A 12738-nucleotide genomic window follows, 5' to 3' on the forward strand; every position below is an offset into this window, starting at 1 on the left:
CCTGACAAAGGCAGCTCTGTGCCTGGGTGCAGCCCCTCCGGAGCCAGCCCGTCTGGGGCTTGCAGGCTGGAGCTCGTCTCCTCCCCACCTCCCCGCCGCCTCTCCGCCGGCAAACAACACTACTGCTGCTTTCTCAATGCACTTTGTCTCCTCTTTGCTGCACCAAGAGACGAATGCAATTAAGTATGTGCGTGAACGGCGGACACATTTGCATCCACTTACGTCGGACAGGCAGCGCGGTGGTGTGAACATGCGATCCAAAAATACTAGTGTAAATACCAGGCGGGAACACACGACCACGCAAACATGGCAACAGGTAGATGGGCAGCACTGACAGGTATCAGCAGACAAAACCATTCAGATATAGCCAGGGACCAAAACGTACACTTTTAGGCCTGTGCAAGGATGCCTGGACAATTATTGATATTACTATTATTATTATTATTATTGCTATTATTATTAGTGGTAGTAGTAGTAGTATTGTTATTATTTTATTTATTTTAAAAGGTCTCATCCATACATCCCATCCCACACCAACCAGCGTGGGCTAACAGACGTGGCCGACGATAGCCAAGATATAGAAAACTGTGGGTAAACACTTAAAAACATATGGCAGATGTAGCAAAACAAACCAAAACGGTTCACATAGGGAACAATGTGAGAATAAATGAATAAGTTAACAAAAAAGCAAAGAGAAAAACAAATAAATAAAGGAGGCAAGACGAAGGAAGGGAAAAAAAATTTGGGGGCCACATTCTGTAAAGTGTATCAGATCCTCTCTAGATTTGTGCAGCTTCTCTCTTAAGCCCGTGTGGCAAAGAGAACCATGTGGTTGAAAAAGATCATCGAGCCAGAAGAGAAAGCCAGAACATTGAGTTCAGATCTGGAGCAAGGCAGGGGCTTGGGTTCAATATTGGAGGTGAAAGGTTTCTGACATCGTATGATAAACTGATGCCCACGAGAGGGACACGGCCCACACATGTGGAGGAGTGTGGCAGGTGCAGCTTTACACCTGTACACCAATTGTTTGTAATCTTTAACTTGGAAAAGTGAGATTTGGGAATACCATACATTTCCACAAGTTTGAGAAAAGCGAGGAAAATTAATGTCAATGTAGAAATCATCACCAAGGCTTTTTAAATCTTTCTCATGCCAGGTCTTAAACACACCATCCAATAGATGCAAATAGATGGTTAGCAGCAAACGAAAACTTTTCCTAAATTGGGCCTAAATTAGTGAAGAATTTTTTACTTCTGGATTGCTCTTGGGGATGTCCGAAGCAAGAAAGTTTGGGGTGGAAAGACCTCCAGCATGAAGAAATGTTTTCCGCAAACGTGGTTGTTTATTATTCACTAAGTGGATTTCATTAGTAGAAACTTTTGGAAGCAGTGTCAATTTAATTGAATTTATTCTACCAGGGTTAGAGACAGACGGGACCAGTTAGAGCAAACTGAGTGAATGAGTTTTTTTTAATTCTCTAGTAAAATATTCCAAAGTAGTGGAAATTATCCTTCAAGGGGGTTTAAGAGCTTCTTTCTTAATTGTAAATAATAAACTTTTATTTAGATTTAGTTTGTCTCCTGAAAGCTGACTGAAGTTCTCCAGAACCATGAGAGATATTGGTAAAGAGGCGGTGACAAAAGTAGGTCATCAGCATAAAGCGAGAGCTTGTGTTTGACTCGTCCATGTCCCATGAATCTGCTCCCACACAAGTTCATTGGGAGGTTTGATGGCAGCTGTGAAGGAGTGGGGTTAGCTTGTTAACCGTGCCATGACCTCTGATGCTGATTAAATATTCTGAATAAAGATTATTAGTCAAAACAGAGGGTGAAAGGTACTAATACAGGGATCTATTCCTGGAGATGAAGACAGGGCCGAGCCACATTTTTCCAAAGTCAGGAACAGATAGTTCCACTCGACTGTCGAAGATAAGACGAGATAAGACACTGAGAATCAACACATTTTGTGAAGTCTAAATGTTAAAAAAAAACTGACCAATTTTGTAAAATGAATGTCGTCTTTTTATGAACCCTGTTTGATCTGGAGATCATTTCTATTTCTTTGGATGTAATTTTATTTTAGTTTATTTTTATTTATTTATTCATTTTACCTCAAACCAAACAAGAAGCCACAATAAAAAAAACAACAAATCTAATCACCTTATTTAAGTAAAACAAGACTAATTAATTTAACTGCAGGGATTAGATTGACATTTTCACGGCTGATTGTGTTTAGAGGTTAGGCTGAACCGCTCCTGCCAAGCTCCATTAGGACTTTATGTAATTCAATTAGACGTGCTCCGTTTCATCCTGAGGACTGATGTCCTCATCAATCCACTTACGCTGCTACAGTAAGCGGTAACCACAGCTCCTTCACTGATTCCTACAGGTCGTCTGTGTGGCTGCTCGCCTCCAAAAATCCCCCTGTTCCTGGGAAACACGCGGATCCTAACAGAGCAATGCCAGCGGTAGAAATATTCATAGATTAAGGATTATTTAAGGAATGATATATTAATCAAAACACAATAATACATGAAGTACTAATGTGACTAATGACTAATCATTCCCACTTGCGGTGCAATGTGTTACACGTGCAGTATCAAGCAAATCTAATATGTTCAAACAGTGCTCTATAATTTTAAGCCCTGCACCATTGAAAAACGCCAATTATGACAATTAAGGTTAAATTCAGCTTTTAGCATAAATTGTGCCTTTTCTTGTTCTCCAGCAGACCACATGGAGTTGTTGACTTAAATGATAGTTGATGGGGTGAAGTAATATGTATAATTGTACCACAGTTAATAGAAGAATCACATATGATTTAATCACAGCGTTGAAAAGAATTGTTGTGAAGCTGTGAGACCAATGAAAATATAAAAGAATAAATACAGCTATTTGCCCACTGATCTCAGAGTTTAGTAATGGGGCTCGGTGTGTTTTTCAAAGAGGTTAATTCAAAGAAAAGTGTGATTTTTCTAACTTACATTAACATGCAATTACAAGTCTATCGTGAATATTTGTTTATTATGTGTGTGGTGAATTTAAAGTAGAGAAAAACAGAGGAAAATAGATTTTTCTTTGACATTTTCAGCACATTACAGCTCTGAAGTGCAGAACGTGGTTCCACTAAAATAAGAACGACATTCCCTGAAAGAGACGTCATTTGGACGACAGCATTTGACGCTGGATATATTATTCACATTAACACCCCCACACATTTGAATATTTTTGTTTTCTACCTACAGTAGATGAGGAAATCTAAGCAACACATTTGGGTATTTTAATGTTGAACTGATGAAAATAAAATACAAGTTAATCTATCTCAATGTTTATTGTGAGACTTTAAGAGTTTAATGAGCCTCTAAATGTGATCATTTTAATATAGCGATTGAATTAAAGGTATGCTGAGCAGAATTTTCCTAAAAACAAACAAAGAAATGTAAAAGCAGCGGTCTTGGAAAATTAATATTGCATTTATTTTGCATTATAACTTGGTCTTCATCATTACAGACAGTTTTTTTTTTAGGATATAGTAGTACTTTTATTTCATTACTTTCCTCAAATAAGTGTTTATGGTATGAAGCAGAGGTGTCAAGTAATGAAGTACAAATACTTCGTTACCTTACTTAAGTAGAAATTTTGGTTATCTATACTTCACTGGAGTAATTATTTTTCAGACGACTTTTTACTTTTACTCCTTACATTTTCACGCAATTATCTGTACTTTTTACTCCTTACATTTTAAAAACAGCCTCGTTACTCTATTTCATTTCGGCCTTTAAAAAAAAACTATCCAGTTAAATTGCTCCATCCGGATAGAGTGAATTTGGTTGTGGTTGTTTCAGATGTTCTTGTCCAGTTTTGTTCTTACATCAGATTCCTGCAACTAAACTTGGATGTACATTCCAATAAAGGTTAGGATAAATGATAACATGCCTCTGAAGTTTGACTTTTTGCACCATTACAATACTTATAGGCAACTAGTCATCATATCTCCTGCTCTCTGAAACACATGTTAATGCCCAATAGTACACATATATGGTTCTTTAATATATTTGCATTATACTAAGATGCATTCATTTTCAATGGCTTTTGTCCTTAATGGCTTTTTTCCCCCTTACATTACTTTTACTTTTATACTTTAAGTAGTTTTGAAACCAGTACTTTTATACTTTTACTTGAGTAAAAAACTGAGTTGATACTTCAACTTCTACAGGAGTATTTTTAAACTCTACTATCTATACTTCTACCTGAGTAATAAATGTGAATACTTTTGACACCTCTGGTATGAAGTCATGATTTGTGAGGCCAGATATCCACACGCTGATTAAAATGGCTCCACATCTGCACGTCCCTAACCCAAGTGCGACAAGGGAACATAAGCTCGACATGAGCCTTTAATGCCGGTCACACCTTGAAACCTAATGTTTCCCACCTTGTAAAGTCCAAAGAAGCCCAGGTCTCGAATGACGGACAGCGCGCTGACCCTCGGTCCAGTGGTGATCTCCCCGGCCACCTGTAGACGGATCTTTACAATTTCCAAAGGGTTTGTAAAGATCACCTGGGATCCACCTGCCTGCAGATACAGAAATACAAAGAAATTGGTGGGATTGAGCTCAAAAATAGAGAAAAAGATGGATGCTAACGTTCAACATGTACAATAACTCAAATCACCGCGAACAAAAACAGATTTGTGCAGTTTTCCTCATAACAGAGTCAAGGGACCAAATGTTTCTGTCATCTCACTTAATATGTTACAGATTTTGCGATCAGCTTTAAATGGAACATGTGGAGCGGAGGAGACCCCCCATAGATCACAGAGACGTCCAGCTGATGCAGTCAAGTCTGTCAAGTCTTCTGCAAACCTGCACTTGTGAGAGGAGAGTGACGGGAGCGCTGCATGTCCTGACGTGGTTTCTTTCCTGAGCAGCAGAGCTTTTAACTTTGAGGCAACAGATGTTATAAAGTTTCAGGAAGATACAGTAAAGTATTTGCTCTGTAGTCAGGGAACATGACAGGGTTTGCAGAATTCTTTCTAATACTAAGATTTTGAGGGTTTGGGTTTTTTTATTTGATTTGAGAAGGCAGGTTTCCTGTATTTTGCATTTTCCTCGCAATGTTTTTCACATCATCTGTGTCCTCCTCTGACCTCCTCTCAAACGATCTCCCTCATCTTCTCCAATGCTGTCTGTCTCTCCCTGCAGTTGCCAGTGGTTACTGTAGCTAAACGCAAAAGGGTGGCACATCGCAATTAGATAGCTATCGGTTGCCATGGCGCCATTTCTGTCTTAAATAGGCCTAGTCTGTTTGTTGTTGTTTCTGTCTTTTCTCCCCCTCCTTTATTTACCGCGTTATGAATGATGGATTGTGCTTGTCGCCTCTTGCCTTACGAGAAGGCACCAAGCTTTAATCTGCAACGTCGGCAGCTTTCTGCTAAAAGTCCCTCAGTTTTAAGCATTGCTTTATATTGCCTAAGAGGAAAAAAAAAAAGCTGGAGGGAGACACAAAGATTATAATCATCCTATTGAAGGTGTCTGCAGCTGTTTTTAAATAACAGAGTATCGAGGGGCAGAGCTTCCCTTCCAGACCCAGTGCTGGCCGCGGATGGCAGGAAGACTGTTGCTTCAACGCTGCTCCATCTCACAGCAAACTCTTTGTGACTTGTATTATGGAAATAGCCTTGTTGATTACATGCTGGCTAATAGCTGAAGCATTAAGAGGCCACTGGCCCCGGTCCCTAACAGTGTTGGCTGCTTCAGTTTGATTCCAGGGAGAAAGGAAAAGGAGGAGATGGAGATGTTGTTTACTCGAGGAGCGTAAACGTGCCGTTCACGGAGACGAGCTGGCAATTAGAATTAACATGAGGTCAGAAAAGTGACGGTGCTGGACCTCTTCGCGCATTTTGCCGTCCCACGTCGCCTGTCGCTGTTATATAAAGTGGCGTGCATTTTAATATTCATACATTAAATTACTTTATTTGTTTTGTACCACTTTAGATTGAAAAAAAAAGAGCTAAGTTCAAACTTAAGAGATCGGAGCTCCCTGATAACTGTCAGCTACGACCAGTTCAGAGTCATCATGAGGAAGATGGAGATTTAAGCAAACTAATACCATTTTAACAACAAAGGTAGAATGTTTATTCTTTATCTATTTTTTCATTTGCCCTGCAATGGACTGGAGACCCATCCGAGATGTAGCCCTGCCTTTCTCCTGAGGAGAACACCCACAGAACTAACTCAGCAAACATGAACATGCACACCTGTGTCATGTTCCACCATCGACGCCAGTCGGAGCCCGAGCCTATTGACCTAATTAAGTAAAGCATACATTTGATGTGGGACTGGATGCCTGGTACACGCTCACACTAATCCACTCACACGCCAGATGTTAGTGGGTGTTTTTTGGACCAAAGGAGTTTCTCGGAGTAAGGGAAGTCAGGGACTCTGTTATCTGACAAGGACCTTTAGGAAGACTCTGAAGTAGAGGAATGATTTACTTCAAAAGAAAATCTTTCCTTTATTGATAGCTTGCCAATGGACGTCTAGCCGAGCCACAAAAAAAGTCCCGCTCTCAAGGCGTTTAGCACGGGGGTGGTACAATCATTATTTGGGCTTGTGTTATAGCCAGGTATAGGAGTGTGGCGTTACATAGTACAGGGTTGAATGGATTCAATGAAATGTCAGCAAATTCTGGGAGGAACTTTATGTATTTACTGTATTTACTTGAATTCCCTTCAGCCATTTCTTTATTGAATCTACTGAATGTAAAACAGCTGAAATGAAAAGATGGTATCCACAAGAGGATAATGACTGCAGATGAAGATCAAAATTCAAGTTAAAGTTTAAAAAAATCTGAATTAAAAAAGTAGACTTGCATAAATATGTTAAAGAAGTGAACATAAGGTCAACTTTTCTCAAGAAACCAAAAGTCAAAGTCATTTGAATTACATAAGACCGTGAACAGAGTCAGCTAATAAGAGAGAGATGAGTAAAGAGATATGAGCAGTCAAAACAAGAGGAGTGAAGAGAGGTCAAGACCGAGAGACTGAGGGTTTTGATTCTGCAGTGACAGCGTTGGCGGTCCTCTTATTACTCCCAGGTAATTACAAGGCAAAGAGATCCTTGCAAACATGGGACGTCAGCACCTAATGCACACATCGTTGCCCCAGGCTAAAAAAAACAGAACAAAACAAACTTTAGTTAAGTTTGTGGATCCCTACCAACACACACACAAGCCATCCAGGAGATTAGCACCATCTAAAAACATTAACCACCCTCCATAAATAACATTCACACTTTCATTTGAAGGCTGGGTGTGAACCTTTAAGACCCAATGGTATTGTTTTCATAACTGATGTCAGGCATGAAAAGAAACCCATTAAAAAAAATAAAAAAATAAAAAAAATTAAAGCAACTATAAATTTGAACAGAGTGTTACTATACTTTGGATAACAGTCTTAACCCTGCATGCTTGCAGTAATGACCCAGTAAGTATTTTGTGTAACTTAAGGCCCAGAATGCTGTCCAGATAAGCATTCAACCAGATCTGTAAACGGAGCATGCCATTCTTACCAAATAATCATTAGAAACTGGCAGCCCGTACTGGAGCTTAATGGTGCTGGGCCACGGGGTTTAGACCGGGAGAAAGGAGGGAGTGAGAGAAAGGGGAAGCAAGAGAGCATTTGATGAGACGAGGCCAGAAGGGCAGACAGATGTATAGGGAGAAGAAACACAAAAACACCACTTTAGAGGCGATGAAGCTGCAGCTGAGATAAGATCATTTCCATTCCCAAAGAAGCCACCATAAAACTATTCCCCCCTTAAGCCTTTCTGTTTTCTTGCTTTACAGACTGTGGATCGGAGGACTGACTCTGTGGTCCAAAGCAACACTTTCACAGCTATCAAATGATATAAACAGATTTCATGGGCTACGGCTGAAGCCTCGCAAAAATCAGAGTTGTGTGTGTGATAAAGGCAGGCAGAGTGCAGTGCCAGCACTAACACCAGGGCTTCAGCAGGGATGAAAGGAGCTGTCATGACGGCTCTCAGAGGAAAAGAGGAAAAATCCATCCATCCACGCTCCTCTCTACTGCATTTATCCTCTCTCTCTATCTCTCTCTTTCTGCATTTGCAGAATGGCTCTGTATTGAATCCATATGCAATGCAGAAAACAAGCAACCAGTACTCTCCACACCTCGGACAGTGCAGAGAATTACTTTTGTATAGTTGTTACGCTTTCTTCGTCGCCTTCTTTCACAAAGCAACGATCACTTTCTACATTTTTGAGATAGAGAAGCTGTTAGTGGGTTTCAACATTTCTCAAACATATTCCCCGAACTAATAAGGTCAATTGAATGTGCCCAAGTGGAGCTAAACCCATAATGACTTGTGTATCCTGAAATACTTTGCTTTAGTGATCAGCATCAAAAGAAGGTTGAATGAAAGAGCGTCTTTCATTTGGTTCGGCTGGAGCGGCCAACCTGCCATGACTTACTGTTAGGAGTGTGTGTGTGTGTGTGTGTGTGTGTGTGTGTGTGTGTGTGTGTGTGTGTGTGTGTGTGTGTGTGTGTGTGTGTGTGTGTGTGTGTGTGTGTGTGTGTGTGTGTGTGTGTGTGTGTGTGTGTGTGTGTGAGAGAGAGAGAGAGAGAGAGAGAGATACTGTGACAGCTCGGTGATCAAAACCTATGATGGGAGGAGAGCCAGAGCAAGAGACGGACTGATTTGGGAGCCACAAGGGTGCTCAGGTAGCAGCTCCTGTCAATCTTCATCTCTTCCCTGAAAGTGCCCACGTGTGTGAATGCACCTGTACGCTTTTTTTTATTTTGGTTTGATGTGCATGCACATGCTTTTTACAAGCACAGTGCATGTGTTTGCTTTTCATGTGGGGTCGTTACAGGTTCCATCAGCAAACAGGGACTTCTGGCCTCTAAACAAGTCCACGTCCGTCTCCCTGACCGTCGCAGGGGCAGCACGCAGAAGACGGTCAACGCAGGCCAGTCTGGGCCCCGGCCTGGCCATAAAATCCCTTCAAATTCAGAGGGCACTGTGAAGAGCCGGGATGATTACACCAAAAACACAACCTGGATACTGTTTGATTAAGATACAAAACATTCAGAGGTTTGGAGAATAGAAGATCTTACAATTAAGATATGTGAAGTTTACATGTGGTTAGACACTAAATACATTGTATTAACACCACTGTTTTGGTTAAAAACTCACTTATAGAAACATCAAGAATAATGACAATCAGTAAAACTCAAAAGTTTGAATTTAAACTGAAATGTTTTGGGGGTGTCCAAACTTTTAACTGATAATTTCAACATTCCAAAAAGTGGTATCTGTCTTGTTCAACCCGTTAAACTTAGAGTCTTATCTGTACCTAACCTGAGAACAGGCCGATATGATCTGAAATGCTTTTTAAAAATGAATCGATAACTCACACATGCACCAGCCATGATCTCAGCCCGCAGCGGCACCGTACCGTCTTTCTGGAGCGTCTTTCCTCGCACAAAGTCGTTCACCTGAAGACACAGAGGTTCAGCTTTCACAGCACGGTATTAAAAGATTCTACAATGCACCGTGATATGAAATAATGCAACATTTTCTTTCTTGATGAGGTGGCGGCACCAACAAGAATGACACCAGTTGTCGGGAAATACCAATGTTTGTTACCGCAGATACCGACAGCTCTGGACGCTTTTAGGTTTTACCCAACACGTAAAAGGTTATGTGCATGCAGCCGTGACGTGTCTTGTGTGACAGAGACGTTTTGTGTGAGTATGGATGCATGTGTGCACATTTCCTAACACGGTGACTTACTGTGAGCTTTATGGCTTTCTCGGGCGCCACACCCAGTAGCTGCGGTACCAGACCTATCATTAGAAAAGGACAAAATGATTAGAAAAAGGAGTGCTGTGGTACCCCTACTCTCTGCTCCTCCCTCCACCCCCCCACCCACACACACACACACACACACACGCACACACGCACGCTTATACCACTTCCACAGACTCCACATCAAGTGTGGCTTCCCGCCGCATGCGTCCGACTGTGCGAGTTCCCCTCAACACTAATGAACTCTATTGATGTGGAGTGTGGGGACATCAGAGTGTAACAAGGGGGAGAGAGGAAGAAGGGATAAGGAGCGGATCAAGTGAGAAAAAAAAACAAAAATGGTTTCCCAGAATAGAAAAGAGGGGAAAGAATATAAAACGAAGCAACCAAATGTTTAGACACACCTCAATTAAAGCCCAGAGCGAGTTAAAAATAAACAAGATGATCACGAGTGTGCAGTCTTGAATCTGGCCCCCTACCCGGCCCGAAGACCAGAGGGACGTCCAACAATGCTATTTAACAGCTTATCTACGATAAAGAGTTCAATTCTTTATTCAGCATTGAGTTAAAAAGGGTCATTTCAATGATCCATTTAAAAAACAAGCTATTGATAACCTGTTTTTTCTTATTTTAGACACTTATCAAACCTCGAAAACCTCTTCTGTGCTCGTCAGTATCATATATTCACTTTCCATGTTCTCAGTCAACATCTCTGACCGGTCCAGTCCAGCGGGTTCGCAGGTCCGGTTCCCTCTGTAAGTTAAGGATGAGGCTTCAGCAGCTGCTATGCTGCTGTTACGATGTGGATACGCTCAATCACAATGTTCAGTGGTCTTATACGTGCCATAAAAACAGTCATACAAACATGTTAGCGACGTTCACATTTCCGTCAGAGAGGATCTTTAAAAGTCATTGTCGCTGGTACTCCCATTTATTTCCAACTGCAGTTTTTCCTCAACACTGACGGCTCTTTCAGCTTACGTTACATAAGTGCGGTTTCGCTGAAACGATACCTCTCTGGGCATCGATCTGAAGCCAAGTCTCTCTGTCTCTGTGTCTGCCAGGCGGATTCACTCTGGATAGCCTCTGCCTTTCCCACAGAAATTAAATTATTCACGTTTCCTTTCGGGAGTCCAACTCTGTCAATCAAAAGATATCCTGCCATTCCAAGGTACGTCTTCTCAATCCGTCTATTATGTGACTTTGACAATACAGACAGACTGGCTGGAGCTTCTGAGGACACGGGGGCGAGTCACCGCTGATGTCTTGCCCTGGTACACACCGCATCTGCACACCTTTAGTCCTATATTTGTGTGTGTGTGTGTGTGTGGGTGTGTGTGTGAGGCATTTGTACAGGTGAGTAGGGCTAGACGACCGACATCACAACATCATGACACAGACCTAAAGGCATGTGGCCTTCTGTAAGACATTCATTGTCCTGTTCTCCAAGTCTCCAGCCAGCCGGGCATCACTTCAAAGAGGGGAGGTCAGAAGAGAGGTGAAGTGACACCACCGTCCTGTCCAGCAAACCCCAGCGCCCTCTTCTCCCCTCACTCCTCCATTTCACTGTCCTCACTACCCCATCCTTCCTCTCATCGCTCTTAGCGAACTGTTTCTTTCCCGGTAATTGTATGCAAACATCATTTTGGAGACGGATCCAGGATGGACATTAGTTAAATGGATTCGAGCTTCGACTTAACGCATACTGTTTGTAAACATACACAAAGTCTTTTCGGCATGCTGATACTAAGCAATTATGTTCCAGTCATGCATGAGAGTGAATTTACATCAATCAGCAGGACAGGTGAAGTGAATAACGCTCATCATGTTGCTACAAGGGAAATCTTGGCTCCTATTTTCTTTTCTTCTTTTTAAAACAATGTGAAATACCAGCACGCATCGACATGGGGACACACAAAGAAAACAACACATGTTGACATACTTAAATACGATGTCCGAACCGTTCATTCAGACTGACCTCGGTAAAGGCCGAAGAAGCCCTCGTATTGCACCACCTTCTTAAAGCAGTCCAGGCTGTTCTTGTACATGAGCTCTCCCACCACGGAGCCGCTGCTGCGCTGGTTCTGCATGCGCGTCTTCACCAGATCAATGGGGTACACGGCTGTGGCCCCCACAGCTACAGGGGGGGAAGTGTATTCAGATACGGATCATTCATTGCAAAAGTTTATTATTACAACTTTTCCACGGCCACAAGGTAAAGCAAACTGAAATCAAAATCAATTAATCATTTAGGTCTATCACAAGGGACTCAATGAACTTATTATGTTGGTATGAAGAACTTCACCTGCACTCCCAGATGACACTTAAGGTCTTTTAGTGATTTAGGTAATCTGATCCTTTAAGAGGAGGAAGAGGTACAGGAAGTGGGACAAGAAGGGGAGGAGGAGGAGGAAGGGGAAATCAGGAGAAATAATGCTAAGATGTGTTTTGAGCTGCAGTGTCTTCGGGACTGTCACGTGGACGCAAACAAAAAGAACCGACCCAAGGCGACAGACTTAATTAGAGAGAGGCCGGGAAAGAAGAAGGGATGGCAGACCTGAACCACCTTATTAAGCTGTCTCCTTTGTGATAGAAGGAGAAAGAGGGGAGAGGAATGAAGGAGGGGAGGAGGAGGCCTAGGAAAACAGTGGGGCGTCGAGAGCCAAACACAAGGCCTGGGCACCACCCTTCACCCCACAGCCTCATCGTATGTCTCCTGATCACTCCCACAGGTACAAAGGAACGCACATGAGGAGTTTCCCATGGCAAACGGAGAGGCATCAGACAAGGTGAGGGCGAGGGATGAGGCGAAGAAGGGAGGAGATAAGAGAGAGAAAGAGAGACTGAGTGAGATCAAGAAAAAAAGAGTGAACACTTCTCTTAAAGCAGGGACTGAGTGTTTCTCT

The 12738-nt window shown here is 42.1% G+C and overlaps 1 protein-coding gene across 2 annotated transcripts in view; it reads right to left on the reverse strand.

The window, feature by feature from the left end:
- The window catches only part of LOC133461607 (electrogenic aspartate/glutamate antiporter SLC25A13, mitochondrial), a 44263-nt gene that overhangs the window by 6331 nt on the left and 25194 nt on the right, over window positions 1-12738 (reverse strand). For both annotated transcript variants that reach the window (XM_061742707.1, XM_061742705.1), the window contains exons 9-12: window positions 11811-11969; window positions 9818-9870; window positions 9439-9519; window positions 4435-4575 (exon numbers count right to left, since the gene is read on the reverse strand). In XM_061742707.1, the coding sequence (XP_061598691.1) occupies window positions 4435-4575; window positions 9439-9519; window positions 9818-9870; window positions 11811-11969 (434 nt within the window). The remainder of the gene's footprint in view (window positions 1-4434; window positions 4576-9438; window positions 9520-9817; window positions 9871-11810; window positions 11970-12738) is intronic.

Source organism: Cololabis saira, chromosome 15 (assembly GCF_033807715.1).
Source record: "Cololabis saira isolate AMF1-May2022 chromosome 15, fColSai1.1, whole genome shotgun sequence".
NCBI classification, from domain to species: domain Eukaryota; kingdom Metazoa; phylum Chordata; class Actinopteri; order Beloniformes; family Belonidae; genus Cololabis; species Cololabis saira.